Source organism: Macrobrachium rosenbergii, chromosome 41 (assembly GCF_040412425.1).
Source record: "Macrobrachium rosenbergii isolate ZJJX-2024 chromosome 41, ASM4041242v1, whole genome shotgun sequence".
Classification (NCBI taxonomy): Eukaryota; Metazoa; Arthropoda; class Malacostraca; order Decapoda; family Palaemonidae; genus Macrobrachium; species Macrobrachium rosenbergii.
The window spans coordinates 7,728,335-7,744,396 of NC_089781.1; the positions used below are offsets into that span (position 1 = coordinate 7,728,335).

A 16,062-nucleotide genomic window follows, 5' to 3' on the forward strand; every position below is an offset into this window, starting at 1 on the left:
ACGAGTTGGGCTAAGTGGGGAAAGTGAGGGTCAATTATTTTGATAAAGACTGATCTATCTACTTCTGCCCCGGACCTATTTAAGTGTTTTTTTTTTTTTTTTTTTTTTTAGTGAAGAGAAAAATAGTACGAGAGGATTTTGAGGATACTGAACATATCTTCTGGAGAACACGGATCCCTTCTAATGTAATGCTAAGCAATATAAGTGATAACTATTTGCAATGATCTAAGTGACTATCTTTATATCATGAATTTTGAGCTGATCAAAAATACAAAGGTTGAGAAAGAAATGAAACGGTAATAGTCATTAGCAGTACAGTAAACAGGACAGCATTCTCTGCATTAACTAGACTCTGCTGTTAGTTGTACAATGAAATTACTTGCTGATCAAAATGATATATTTTTATAGCTCCCTAAAGCAAAATAAGGTACGGGAACTGATGGCGACCTCTTGTTATCGATTGATTTCATTGATGTCTGGTTCAGAAGACTCTAGATGAACTTTCAGCAACTATAAAGTCCCTATGCTTGTGTCATTACCAGAAGCTCTGAAGACCCGTCCGCGGCAACTAACCCTTTCATAGACTGGCAACCACGGCGTTGATCCAACTAGGGCAGAATGTGCAACGCTGTACGACTGTATCCCTTCTTTTGCATGGTCTGGAACTGTAAGTATGGGAAAGGGAAGCACACGGGTGAAACTGTTTGGTTGTTGTGATCATGAATGAGAGATGGAAAGAGTGTACACAAGCTGACAGATAGTGAATGTTAATATAAACCAGTCGTACACCCAGCCACAGTTGGATTTGATCAGTATCATATAACAAAAAATGAAATGGTTCGCATGAATGAAAGTCGCTGCTATTGATAATAGATTATAATATAATCGATATTTGCAATTGTTGGCTCCAGTTTCTAAATATAATCCAAGAATTAGATTTATTTTAACGATTTCTCAGACACAGGAAAAATAATATTAACAAAGGGAAATTGGTTTGGAACCCATCGTTTCTAGCTTAATGATTAAAGCAATATAAAGAATAATTACGTCTAAAATTATCTGCCTTGATGTTTATTACACAGAATGTTATCGATTTTGCATTACCGCAACAATGACTGCTCTCCTTTCATTACCCACTTTGAGCGTTTCCCCTTGAAACTTCCTCATCATTATCGGATATTATCGTGAATTCATGTACAACATGATATCATATGTCGTTTCTCAGTATATCAATAACTTCTTTCTGTACCATGAGCATGTAATGTCACAAACCTAGACATAGTTTAGATGAAGATACGAAATGTTGCATGAACAGTATTGTCATATTACTATTATTAAAAAGCACACAAAGAATTCCATTAATTTTATCAATATTGGCTTGGATGTACGATTCGTATGCTATTATATTGCTGTAAGCCTGCCAACATATACCAAATTATTTCAGTTGTGAACGTGCATACGAGTGCAGACATACTGCACCAACTTACGCTGGTGTATGTAACCAAAGATCTTAAGGAAAAACATAAAAACAACAACGCCGAATCGTTTATGGAGATTTTTTTTTCTAGGGCCATTTGCGATTTCGGAAAGGATCGGGTTTTGGTCTGACGAATACCAGCTCTACACAGATCTCTTCAGCGCCTACAACAACCACATCCGGCCGGTGCGGTTTCACCATGACGAATTAAAAGTGTCCTTCGACTTCGCGCTTTACAGTATAATACAACTGGTAAATTCTTTCTCTCTCTCTCTCTCTCTCTCTCTCTCTCTCTCTCTCTCTCTCTCTCTCTCTCTCTCTCTCGTAAAAGAAGCATTTCAATTATGATTCAGAACAGAAAGTAGCAGTAGTTCCAATACAAAATTAATTCGGTAGCTTTGATAAGAAATGTTTTGGTTCTAAAAGGAAATTCAAAATGAATGCCCGATAAGTGAAGTGTTAAAACGCATAATTGCAATCAGTACCAAAGCATCAATACTATCAGTTTCACCTACTTGTATGAATTTCCGAGCATGATCTCATTGCCCGACTGCATCATTATTACATAGAAGAATAAGTCATCAGTTCATGAACTCTAAAGGCATATCTAAGATGCCTATGTAATAAGAAAAAAAGATGGAAGACAGAGCTGAAACGTTCCTTGACACCATGACATAACCACAGGTTCTGAAGTTGAAAAGCCTTCCGAGAAAGCAGCTCTTAAAGGCAGTCCTTTCCTGTACCTTTCTCGACAGAACACTCACGACCAGGTCCTGTCTACTAACGCCGAAATGATCATGAAGTGGAACGACAGCCACCTGCAGTGGGAACCCGAGGCCTACAATGGCACGAAGGTCTTGCACGTGCCCTACAATAGCATCTGGTACCCAGACGTCGTCCTGTACAACACGTAAATATTCACAGAAGAGTTTTTTCCTTGATGTACTGTTAATAACTGTCTTTAATTGATTTGATGCTTGTTTTACACTTCTGGTTAAGTAAATGTTCAGTTACTGGTCAGTTCATTTGTATTCATCTGTATGCTTTGAATGACGGGCTCATTAATGCTAAACTATGTTTTTGTATATTGACTTCGTTAAACTACACGCTGGATGCATTTTTATATGCAAATGTTTTAAATTCATCTGCAAGTCAGTTGTATGAAATACTCACGTTTTTTCGTATTTCTGAAGTAAACCTGCAATTTGATGTGGATGAATAATTACATTTAATGAACGATTGCCAGGCCAAGATTTCTCGTATAGGCATTCCAGGGTAGGGGAATGATAGGGGCGGTAGTTAATGCAGTTATATTACATAACTTCGTATTTTCAAATTTCCAGTTTCTAGGGTTACCACACTTACAAATGAGTACCGTATGATATCACCGAAAATATATACCTACATGAACATCTTCATTACAATGAATAACTGAACCGTAAGCCAGTGACATTGCCCATCACGAATTCTAAGATGTATTAGTATTTGACAGTGTAAATGTAAGATGGCATTTTTCCTTTAAACTATGTCACAAGTTACAACCATTCGTGTGATATTATTTATACTATCACTTGAAGGGGAGAGATGGTAAAATTTCTACAGTAAACAGGTAGCAAGCACAGCATATAATTAGGGCCATAACAATTACATGGAGTTTTCCAACAGGCATTTCTGAAAACATATAGGGAATAAAGAAATTTTAGGTCAATTTTGTCAAAAGAAGTCACAAACTACTTTTGTAAACAAAAAAAAAAGTTTTAGATGCTGTCTGTTGAAAAAGGTGGAATGGCATTTTTATAACCTAGCTCCATTGATACTCCATTATTTGATACTGTAGCACGTAAAACCTTCATTAAATATAAGAAATTAAGAGTATATAGCAAAGTGAAAGCAAGTATGCACGTGTGCTTAGTGAGCATGTGCGTGTTTGTGCAGACAACCTAGCTGACGTCAGAATTCCAAGTACAACTTCCAGGGCCAGCAACGATTACCAGCGCAGCATCATGAGGACCAACGCAATGATTCGACACACGGGAGAGGTCGAACTCGCCTGCCACGTGATGTTCCAGTCGACCTGTGACGTCGATATCTCCTGGTACCCATTTGACCGACAGGAATGCAAAATGCATTTCGCCTCCTGGACCTATGACGTCACAAAGGTAAACTTGAGTAAATTTAAACAGATGCTACGAAATGTTTTCTGTAAAAATATATATTTACTTTCCAACAAACTTAATTTTGCTCCATATGGAGTTTCATAAGTGTATAAATATAGACTTGTCTTCTTTCTGTTTCTGCTATATATTTAGAAAAGATTAGCCACCGAAACAATGATACTGTAATCTTTGCTAGGCTTCTGAAGAATATATACCAGATTTCATTTATATTTCTATTAATGTTATCTGAAGGTTACTCTTAGTGATGCCTTCCTCTGGAAGCTATTTCCTAGTTTGAATTAAAAAAGTAATCATAATGTCCAGTCGATTTGACGTTGTTAAGTCTTTTGCAGATTCAAGTAACGAGCAACCAAGCAGACCTGTCCGAGTTCTCGCCAAATCCGGAATTCTTCTTGGAAAATTTTTTTGCCGAGGTTCGTCAAGAACACGACCCGTGTTGCGAACAACCCTTCTCAAGTAAGTTTCTCTCTCTCTCTCTCTCTCTCTCTCTCTCTCTCTCTCTCTCTCTCTCTCTCTCTCTCTCTCTCTAAAGATCAAAATAAGTTATCTTTAGGTTAAAAGATTAAGGTTGATAACTATAAATCAATAAAAGCTGAAGTCATATTTGCAGATCCTTGAAGTTAGCTTGGCATCATGGCCCTCGTAAAATACTTCCCTCTTTCATTTTTCCTGATATACGTATGTTTTTCATGAGGTGATGGTTACACTATTATTATTATTATTATTATTATTATTATTATTATTATTATTATTATTATTATTATTATTATTATTATTATTATCGAAGTCGTCATATTATAACATCAGAACAAAGGAACCGGAATATAAAATTTAGGCCAAAGGCCAAGCGCTGGGACCTATGAAGTCATTCAGCGCTGAAACGGAAATTGAGAGTGAAAAGGTTTTAAAGGTGTAACAGAGAAACCTCGCAGCTGCACCATAAAACAATTGTTAGGAGAGGATGGAAAGTAAGATGGAAGAGAGGGAATAAGACTGGACATACAGTGAAATGAATGACATGGGTTGCAGCTAGGGGCCGAAGGGACGCTGCAAAGAATCTTAAGTAATGCCTACAGTGCACCGTGTGAGATGTACTAATGGCACTAACCTCCTACGGGGATCAGAGGAAGGGGTAGGACCTCAAATTAGCGTCTCTCTCTCTCTCTCTCTCTCTCTCTCTCTCTCTCTCTCTCTCTCTATTTATATATATATAGATATATATACATATGTATATATATGTATATATATACATATGTATGTATATATATATATATATATATATATATATATATATATATATATATATATATATATATATATATATATATATATATATATATATATATATATATGTCGTGTGCGTGTTCTTTTTGTTCCTCTGGCGTCGTCATAAATATGCAGACATTCCTGTCACTCTTATTTTGTTACGCTCTCATTACAGCAAAATTGTCCTCATGTCAGCCATGAATGAAAACTAATTTCTTTTGACCATGCAAGAGACTCTCGACGAATTCTGTCTTCCCGTGTGGTCAGACTTAATGTTTATAGTCTTATCGATCTTTTCCACTTATTTCGTTGAACGCTTCTGTTGCAGTGAAAAAGAACTGTAATGACAAAACTAATTCCAAAGGAAAAAACAGAGCAAAAACGAAAGCAGAGCCAATTAATAAGACTTAATGTGGTTGTTTTGTTCCATCGGCTGCCCACAAAAGAAAGTCACCCTCGTAATGAACCTCTAATTGGTTAAACGCAGAGCCCCACTGAATTCGGGCGGGGCTGTCAAACAAATGTCATTTATGTCAATTACCCACGTCTTAATGAAGATGGCTGCCATCGTTCCATAACCCCACAGAAAAAAAAAGAGATAATATGGGCTCAAAAACTATTGAAAGACGTTGGCCTTGGGAATACTAATCATTTCTGGAAATTAAATTCAAAAATTACAAGGAGTTTATCAATTCGATCACACAGTCAGTCTTATAATATTCCATTCAAATATCATACAAAGATGTAAACATCTTTTCATAAAAGAAAGTTTTCTCTCATTACTCTATTCCTTTGTATTTTGTTTTGGTACGTTGTAGCATTGCTAGCTGATACTGAGAAAGCCTAGCTTTTTCGCCCCTTGATTTCTCAAAGAGATGAATGAATGACAAATTTCAACATCCACGAAGAACGTGAAAGTGAAACGTATACTTAAATGCCGTAGAGATAATATCACGAGGAAGCTACTCCGAAACGATAAAGTTTATGTACGTTTGCACAAAATCGGTCCTGAAAAGCATCCACTTTCTTCTGAATTCCAGCTCTGATCTTTTGAAGGAACGCTTTTTACAAGCGTTCGAAGTATTGCACGCATATATATATTATATATATAGAGTATATATATATATATAATATATATATATATATATATATATATATATATATATATATATATATATATATATATATATATATATATATATATATATATATGTACGTGTAGTAAGAAGAGAGGAGGTGGGACCAATCAAGAGAGCTGAGGACATGCCAGTGATGGGGGGAGGAGTGTGGGGGCGTCAGCGGTTCAGATGGATGGATTTGGTGCGGAGGGATATGGGTGAGGTGGGACTGGAGGAAGCAAGTGCAAGGAATAGAAATAGATGGAGAAAGTTGGCTCGAGCAGCCGACCCTGCTATACAGTGGGATTAATAAGGTCGAAAGAAGAAGAATATATATATATATATATATATATATATATATATATATATATATATATATATATATATATATATATATATATATATATATATAAATACAGATATATAAATACAAATATACATAATATGTATATATATATCTATATATATATATATATATATATATATATATATATATATATATATATATATATATATATATATATTTATAAAGGCCAATGGAAAGAGCAACCAAATGTCCTTAACCAAAACAAGTTCGAAGAAACTAAGGAAAATAAAGGATGAAAGGTTATCAGCCGGGAAAACAAGAAAAGGACTGTTCCAAGGTTAGGCAGTAGGTGGAAAGTAAGTCAAACATCTGCGTAATCCGAGATTTACTAGTTTCCTCTCAGTAAATGGGGAAGAGGTGGGTTAACGGGTGTTGCGAGATGGGCTGAGATAAGTAAGATCGACAGAAGACGTGAGGGCAGAGCCAGTGATTAAACAAAGTGACTGCAGAGTCTGTCCTGTCGAGAAAGGAAGCAAAGGATGAATCCTATCAAACGTAAGAGTAATATTCTAAGTAAAGAAGCTCGAATATCTGGGATGATTACAAGCAATACTTCAGCAACATTCCTAAACATGACACATAATTTTTAAATCTATTTCTCCATTTATGTTAATTTAGTTTTTCAAGAAGAGTCTGAATGTACCTAAACACACAAAATATAAGTGAGAGCGTGGTGCATTCTCAAAAATAATCGAAAAACAGATAAAAAGATGAAATAAAGAAGTAAGCAGAGACTGTCTTCTCATGAAATATCCGGTCAGATAAAGAAATATCACTTCGAGACACCAGCAACAGAAGAGGTTCGAGAGGCGAAGCTATGAGAAATAAAGATGACTGAATCATCGGCAAATTCACGAATAGGACCCAGTGGATACCGGAAATAAAGGACCGGCCTTTCAACAGCTTTAATATAAAAAACGATGACTTACAGAACAAAGATAAAACTGACCATGAAGCCAAAATCAAGAGCAAATTCCACAAAAAGAAAGTGGAAAAGTATGAAGATGAACTAACGTAAGAAGATGACAAATGAACTTTCTAAGGAAACGTTATTTTCGGTACCGAAGATTATTGACCTCAGTTGCTACAATTATCCTGCCTTCCATTCCGATGACGTTTCATTAATCAGTGAGAAATTATTGCATGAGTCGAAATAATTGCGTAATTCCAGGTTCCTCATCTAAAATGCTTCTTTCTGTTATTCTTTTGCCGGTAGGGTCATAACAGGTAATAACTGATAAGAATAATAATCACTACTACTAATTAATAACAATTAAGGTTGTAGCATTAGTAATCAGGCGGTGCTTTTGTGGTTAATAATTACCGTCTTTATGAAGCCTATTCAGGTCTTCCTCGATATTTACTTGTTCATAATGCTTAGCAAACAACCATTTAAAGTACGATTCATCAGCATTCTGATTTGCAGGAACCTAAAGTTTGATTATTTTTAACAAATAAAAAATAGGTCATAATCATCAATGCCTTAACAGGTGCTGGTATTTGATCGTTCACTAGAAGTCAAATGAATAAAGTGAAGACACTTTATGCAATTAAAGGATGGAGGTAATTTAGGCTCACCGTAATATGGGAATATATAGAAGACTTGAAGAGAGCTATATATGAAGCCATAGATGAAATACGACGCTTTAATTTCAGTCTTTTATCTCGACCCATTTCTTCTTCTTCTTCTTTACTTCTTTCTCTTCATCGTAGTTTCAACTTTCGTCGTGACAGTTTAGATATAAAAGTAAGCATGGCACGAGATTCTTTCCACGAAAAGAGAAGCAAATGGAACTGAGAGAGACAGAGCTGATGTGAGGGTTGAGGGAAGCAGATTACGAGTTTCATCACTACTTAAACAAAATTTGTCTGGGCTATATTACTCGGGATAAAAAATCTGCTTATAATTCTGAAAAGTATAATTCATTTTGCATATATGAAAAGGCAAAGGCATGGGCGCCATCGTTAAACCACTCATTCTGAAAATGCGTTCATAACTGATATGTTTCATGTTTTCGTTGCAGCAGTCGTATATCACATCCAGTTACAGCGACGTTCTCTGCATCCGGTGATTTTTTACATCCTTCCTGGGAGCATCGTTAATACGTGCGGTGAGGGCCCTGATGTTTTCTACAGATGTTGACCGATAATTATATCGGGTGTTTACAATCTTTCACTATTTCCAGTTTTGAAGTTTGACATGAAAAAAAAAATCCGATTTTGACCGTTACATACATTTTATTTGTTTTCCTCATAAATTTTTGAATCTTTTTTCACGGAAATATTTTTTTTACCAATAAATAGCATTTTTTTTAACGAAGACGTTAGTCGTTTAAAAGGCGATTTTGGTGGAACTAGACTTTCCCTTGTGTCCATAACTATGTCGTTCTGTTCTGAGAATATCATTAATTTCAACATACCTAATAATTCCATCGTCCTCCTCAGCTATCTTCGCGTTTCTACTCCCGGCAGACTCCGGGGAGAAGATTAGCCTGGCCATGAGCAGTCTGGTAGCCATGATGGTGTTCCTGATGGCTGTCACTATAGACATCCCGCCTTCTTCTGTTATACCACTCATTGGTGAGATTTGGAATCAACTGCTTAGTGTTTTCCTTATACAGGAATATTCTTTGTTGGCTGATACTGTTGATTCGTAGGAGTTTCATATACTATGGGGTTTAGTTTCGCTCTTTTATTCATCGAAAATGAATAATTACTGGTAGAAGTTTCAGATAGCTTAACGTTGTTATGCGTTTTTTTTCTATTTATTGAAAACGAATCATTATAGCTCAACCTTAGGATAGCCTTGTCTCCTTAGCGAAAATGATAGTTATTGTTTTTCCACAAAGACGGGATCTGGGAAACACGAAAGAGAACAAGAAATTCCTGAATTCAGTTTCAGAATCTGAATAAATACTGTAGAAGGAAAATTATAGTTCAAATTAGCCTTCCAGGAACAAACCCTTGCCTTTGAAAGTCTATGCCTATGCTTTAATTTCCTTCGAACAAGATGGTCGTATTAAGTTTCATTACAACAGTCGCAATATTTTAAATCAAAGGGGAACTACAGTATGCACTAACTTTAAAACTACACGAGCTAGGAAGTTAGTTTTAGAGACGATTCCTACATTTTTTGTACTTTAGTACACAATGGTAACATTAGATTCAACAGAAAAAATGGTCGTCAGTGAAACACTATCGCATGCTGTGACTGTAAAGTAAGAACAACTCGGAGAATTATCTCAATGTCCATATCCGTGTATTTAGCACAGCTGATCTTCAAAATTGTTGCTTTTAGCTATAGAATTTAACCATAGAATTTCGGCCAAAGGCCAATTGCTGGGGCCTGTGAGGCCATTCAGCCCTGAAAATAAAGTTGAAACAATTATTAGGAGAGGGTGGAAAGTAAGGTGGAAGAAAGAGAATATGAACGGAGGTAGAGTAAAAGAAATAAAAGGGGTGCAGCCAGCAGCAGAAGGGACGCTGCAAAGAGTCCAAGTAATACCGGCAGTGCACCGCGTGAGGAACACTGACGGCACGACCTTTTTATCGGACTTATAACTGTAGAAGAGATCAGATTCTGGATTTCTTCAATTCCAAATGACTTCTGAAGTTCATTATCTTTTTCAGGTCGCTATTATATATCGTGTATCATACTCCTCGGAATCAACGTGGTACTTTGCGTCGTTTCGGTGAAGTGCAAACACGATGTAAACAGCATCTCCGAAAGGCTCGGGTACGGCGATGTTAAACACATTCTCAATTATTTGTTTTGATTAAATCAATTATTATCCTTCCCTTTATACGCGATCAGTTTCTAATTACGCTTCTAAATAGACTACTTACAGTCTTTGCAGGATACTCCTTTTGAAATTGCTAGCGTGTCTAGGAGCTGTAAGAGGCTTGCATTTGATGGTATTGTATTAGGCTGAATATCAGTTCGTTATAAATAAATACGGTGCTATTCGTAAGACGAGCTATTTGGTCTCCTTTGAGTTCAGTCATTAAATTTATATTCACTATTCTTCTTTTAGATGTTTATCGTCATATCTTATATTTGAAATCTCTCTCTCTCTCTCTCTCTCTCTCTCTCTCTCTCTCTCTCTCTCTCTCTCTCTCTCTCTCTCTCTCTCTCTCTCTCATTTTAAATAGATAAAGAACCATGGACCACCCATGAAAATGCATTGGATAATGCTAAGTATAACACTTGAAATCATACTCATTTCTTGATAAATATTAGCCAACAGACATACTTGAAACGATAATCAGCATTTCTTGACGCCCTAATCAAATAGATTCCGCGGTACATTTGCCAAAATCATCAAGCAAATGAAGACAAAAAAATGCTTTTACCTTTTCCAGGTGCATGGTAAAGATCATTGGTCGCCTGTGTCTTCTAACTCCACCACCTAAGGTTTTCGTGGACAGTAAGGTAAAAATCACCCCCAAGGTAATTTCATACTGTTTTGTTTATCTTAAGCACATTTATTATCACAGATGCGCGGTGTAGGAACAAGCCTATGATTGTAGGTAAGAGTGCAGTTTTCATTATCATCTCTCTCTCTCTCTCTCTCTCTCTCTCTCTCTCTCTATATATATATATATATATATATATATATATATATATATATATATATATATATATATATATATATATATATATATATATATATATATATATATATATATATATATATATATATATATATATATATATATATATAACTTTTTGAATAAAAACTCCATTAGATACCATCCAGTTTGAATGAGGTCCTTTTAGTAATTCTACTAATGCACAGAACAATTGTGTATGTGATAAAGTTAATATATATATATATATATATATATATATATATATATATATATATATATATATATATATATATATATATATATAATAATATGGTTTTGATCTCGAGGACCAGAAAAGATGCAGAGAGGGTTGGATTGTTTAGTGAGTGAAGGTCGAAAGGTCGGTTTGGTTATTAAGAGTGGAAAAATTGAAATCATGAGTGTGAATATTGAAAATGCACAGGATTGTATAATTGAAGGCTTGGTTGTAAAGCAAGTGGATAAGTTTTAAATATTTAGGTACTTGTTTAGATAAGAATGGTTCTCTGAGCACAGAATTTATGGAAAGATTAAAAAGGATCATCAGGCAATGGGAATGCTTAAAAATATTTGGAACAATAGCAGTTTTTCTGGGCATAAAAAAATCAAAATTTATAAGGTAATGGTTAGGAGTATTCTGATTTATGGGCATGAATCAAGGTACAGTACAGTGACTTCGGATAATAAATTCTTAGCATCTGATAATAAGGCGCTCAGAAGAATATTAGGAATTAATTGGAGGGATAGGATATCAAATAACAGAATTAGAGAAGTAACGGAGGTGCAGCCTGTCGATGAGTATGTTAGGTTCTCACGCTGGAAGTGGCTAGGCCATGCGCATAGAAGACAGGGAATAGCACGAGATACACCGGGGTGGGTTGCCCTTGGTAGGAGAGGCAGAGGTAGGCCAAAGGAGACGTGGTTCAGGACAAGGAGGCGGGAAGCAGGAGACGAATGTTGGGGAGATCTTGAGGAGTTAGCCCAGGGCAGAATGTGATGGCGTGAGTTCATCGAGGCCCTATGCATCCCATATGGGTGCCACAGGAAATGAATGATTGAGTAGTATATATATATATATATATATATATATATATATATATATATATATATACATATATATATATATATATATATATATATATATATATATATATATATATATATATATATATGTATATATATACATATGTATATATATATATATATATATATATATATATATATATATATATATATATATATATATATATCAATATATATATATACACATATAGAGAGAGAGAGAGAGAGAGAGAGTCGTCAGAGAGTAAATAAGTGATAACTGCAGCGTCACATTTGCGGTTACTGAAAATAATGAAAGGCTTACTTATTTATGCATTCGAGGTAATGGCTGCTGACAAGGCAAGAAAAAGAAAAGATATCGATAAAATATACGAAAGAGTGCACAGTACTGGGAAAATTGAAGTGCTGACATGGCCTAGAAATGTCGGATAATTAAATTCTAGGATGTTCTTAAGTTCGAGAAATTAGATGCTTTGTGTCATGAAACAAATGAACACAGAATTTTTTAGACACTACTTCTATTTACATTGCCACAGGTAATCAACAACCTTCCTTTTGAGATCAGCCTTGAAGACTGTTAGCTGACATTTCAATCTTAGTGATTAATATCACTGGGCATTGAAGAACTGAATATAAGATGACCTCTGTTAAATAATCATTTGGTAATATTTGCGCTTGCTTTTTGTATGCTTTCCCTTATTTCCACTGTCATTCTTCATTTCTACAGGAAGAGCACACTACTGCTTGGCAGAGCACGAGCGACCATGTCTCTGAAGGCCTGTCAATAAATTCAGACGACCAAGTGAAAGGTAAGGATCCTCTGTTGTGAAGACTAAAGTTTTCTTATTATCATAATACAGACTAGAACTCTTTCGTTAGCAGCTAGTACCATACTGCAGGCGGTGGAGTCAGTGCTCGATACACATCCTTATGTGGATGTGGGTATGGAACTACTATATACGTGTATAGTCAAACTGTAAATTCCGAGCTTATCTAAAATTATGAAGTAATAATTATGCGTGAATAGTTTGAAAATGAGAGAGCAATAAGAAGAAAACTGGTTACCAAGAATGCATTTAATTAGCAGCATACTTTTCGTTAGCTATGAGTAATAACAGTAACTGATAAGGGGTTTCCTAGGAATGTTGACCAAGAATGGCAAGCATAGTGAGAATATCATATCTGAGCTAATTTTCATTCATGTTGGTAACACTGATAAAATTATGACAGTGAATGCATCAATAGTAAGTTTTTAAAGCACAGCAATTACATTATAACACCATGAAGCAGATACAATTGGTTTTACCAATAAAATGAATTACTTTGAAATATATTAAAGTATTCCATTGCTTTTGCTCCGGTGACCAGCAGTTCACAAACTGATTCATTTAGTATCAATAAAAGAACTGCCTGTTAAAGTGACATCAGAACATCTGTCTTCAATCCATCTGTCTTTTATTCAGCAGACATCGAGTATGAATGCAGAACGCTCCAAGTTCTTGAGCGGATCCGAGCTACCATCCAGCACAAAGTCCAACAAGAGAAAGCGGAGTCTGAGAAGACATCGGAGTCTCTGTTCTTTTGCCTCGTCCTCGACCGGTGCTTTTTCGCTCTCTTGATCTTCGCCACTGTCGTCCTCAACCTTGAATTCCTTCTGGCGTCGCCCCATTCCCACTCCTTCGAGTACTGCCCGTACGGGCACGGGGCCTGCCCTCCCGACTTCGATTACAAGAAGTATGAGCAAATGATCGAATCGGGTCAAGGAGTGGCTGGGTTCAAATTCCGTTCTCAACATTAACCACGAGCATCAGAAAATTTTAAAAAAGTATCCAACATAAATTATATTATTATAAAATTTCAACTCAATTCTCAGCCTTATTCAGCATGTGATGTGTCTGCAATTCATTCCGTAACTTTGTCTGACAGCCGTAGTGTTAGTATTGTTTGTGTCCATTTATTTCCCCCCTGTCGTACATGGAGTAGCAAATAATCGCTGTAGTTAACTGATCGAAAACACTAAGCAAAAGTTTCTTCTGTATTCATATCGTATCTGTATTTGAGCTTTGTACTTATTTTGATTGATTATCAATTAGAATCATGTTTGTACTTGGTCTTAGCCTTGTCAGTTCGTGAGTATAAACTTAGTAACTATAAATTTGTTTACTATACTCCCAGTTTTTCCCAGTACCTGGGTTTTAACAAAACATAATTCGCTTTTATTTAATAACATGAGAAAAGAATGCTGAGGTTTAAAGATGAACCTGAACCTGCTTAGGAACTATGCCGATAACCGAAGAGTTTAAAATACAGATAAACCTGGGTATTTATTACATCTCTAGCCGCAAATTGTTTCTGTGGTTTCATCGACCACAGAAGCTAAACACGTAAGGGCTAAAAGAAAACACTGAGTATTGCTTTTCATTGCGAAATGGAAACTACACTTGTATCTCTTTTGTAATGGAACAAGAATTTGTGTTAGTTAAATAAATTACATTGTTAGAACTTATTACTTCATTTGCTGCCTTTACTGTGAGACAATTTTGTTTAATCTGTGGCTGTAAAAATCACAGTTTAAACGAAGGAAGATTCAACAGAAAAAGGCTTCACCCGCTACTAGTAGAAGTTGTAATAACTAGTACTGGAGCAAATGTTGGAAAGATTTCTATTTTCATTATTGTCACTAGGTCTGATGCAAGAAAACTATCCAGAATTCAAGATTTAAGAACAAAAGAAGTAAACGGAAGCTTAGGACTACAGGAAGAAAAAATTTATGGTGATTTGTTGCTGTTCTAAAACATTCGATAACTGGAATTGTCAATTTTTTTTTGTATGAATAATGAATATCACGTGATCAGTCTTTACTGAATTGCAGGCCTAAGGAAGGGAAACATAACGCTTTAATTCAGCTGGACTTTGAAAAAATAAATATAAAAAGAAGGTAGTAAATGAAATAGGGGCTAACCCAAAGATGTGTATCTTGAAAGCCGGACGACTCAGGGTCGCCCTTACAAAGGCGACCCAAACTACTACTAGACTAAATAGTCAAGAAAAACTGAAGCTAAGAGAATTCCAAAGCTTAGCCGTAAACATAATAAATGGTCTCTAAACTGAGAAACAAAGGGGAAAGTGAATCGCATAAAATAGACGCCTAAGTTGGGACATTTTTCTTTTTCTCAGAGAAATTGTCCTTTAGGAATCAAGTTTTAAATAATGAACATATTTAAGAAAAGAAGAGCATTAAGGGTATAATTCAGCTAAATGCATGATTAAAATGTAACGTCTCTCTAATGGAAGGGAAATGCCTCCTTTCCGGAAGATATAGTTCGATAACCGTGACGATTCAATTCCATTGGTGCCTTCAGTGTGGACATCGAAAATTAAAAAATCCTTCAATAAAATTTAGGGGAAAATTCTTTGCTGGCTCAGTTCCTGAATATCCCCTATAAAATAACAGCGTCAGTTAAGTCTGTATTTTATCGAAAGCATTGTACTATTTTTTTATAATCAATAAAATGAAGTATCAATTAAATATAGTAATAAAATGGTATTAAGGCGTTCTCATTAAAATCCTTCTTCCTCGACGGTCCTTTATTAGATTGAAGTTACGTAAAATTAAAAGCAGCTCGCTAGTATTTGATTATCAGACGAATAGAATACTAAGCTAACACAACCACTAACAGACCTCAGTAACATGATTCACAGTATATACTGTAAATCTTCAAAGAGAAGTCATTCTTTCCTCTCTGCCGGTAGGTCGGAACCTAGAGGTCCACACTAGATCTCTTACACCCCTTCAGCCTTACCCACGCTGGCATAAGGCCAGCTTAATCCAAAACATCAAAATCCGTCAGCAATTCTTGCCGCCGACAAATTCGGAAATATGATATAAATGATAAATGAATCACATTCATCGCTCCATTTATTTCCCGGCTACCGGCAGCCATGTGTGCTTACATTTTTAACGTATTACGTTACAAGATATGT

The 16,062-nt window shown here is 35.6% G+C and overlaps 1 protein-coding gene across 1 annotated transcript; it reads left to right on the plus strand.

Moving 5' to 3' along the window:
• Positions 1 to 682: 682 nt before the first annotated feature.
• LOC136826600 (acetylcholine receptor subunit alpha-type unc-63-like) lies at positions 683 to 15,625 on the plus strand. The gene is made up of 9 exons (XM_067083835.1): positions 683 to 2,387; positions 3,453 to 3,636; positions 3,987 to 4,110; positions 8,430 to 8,516; positions 8,851 to 8,985; positions 10,036 to 10,141; positions 10,768 to 10,837; positions 12,806 to 12,887; positions 13,542 to 15,625. Exons 1-9 carry the CDS (start codon positions 2,269 to 2,271, stop codon positions 13,874 to 13,876), a joined length of 1,242 nt encoding a protein of 413 aa, XP_066939936.1. The 5' UTR covers positions 683 to 2,268; the 3' UTR covers positions 13,877 to 15,625.
• Positions 15,626 to 16,062: the final 437 nt, after the last annotated feature.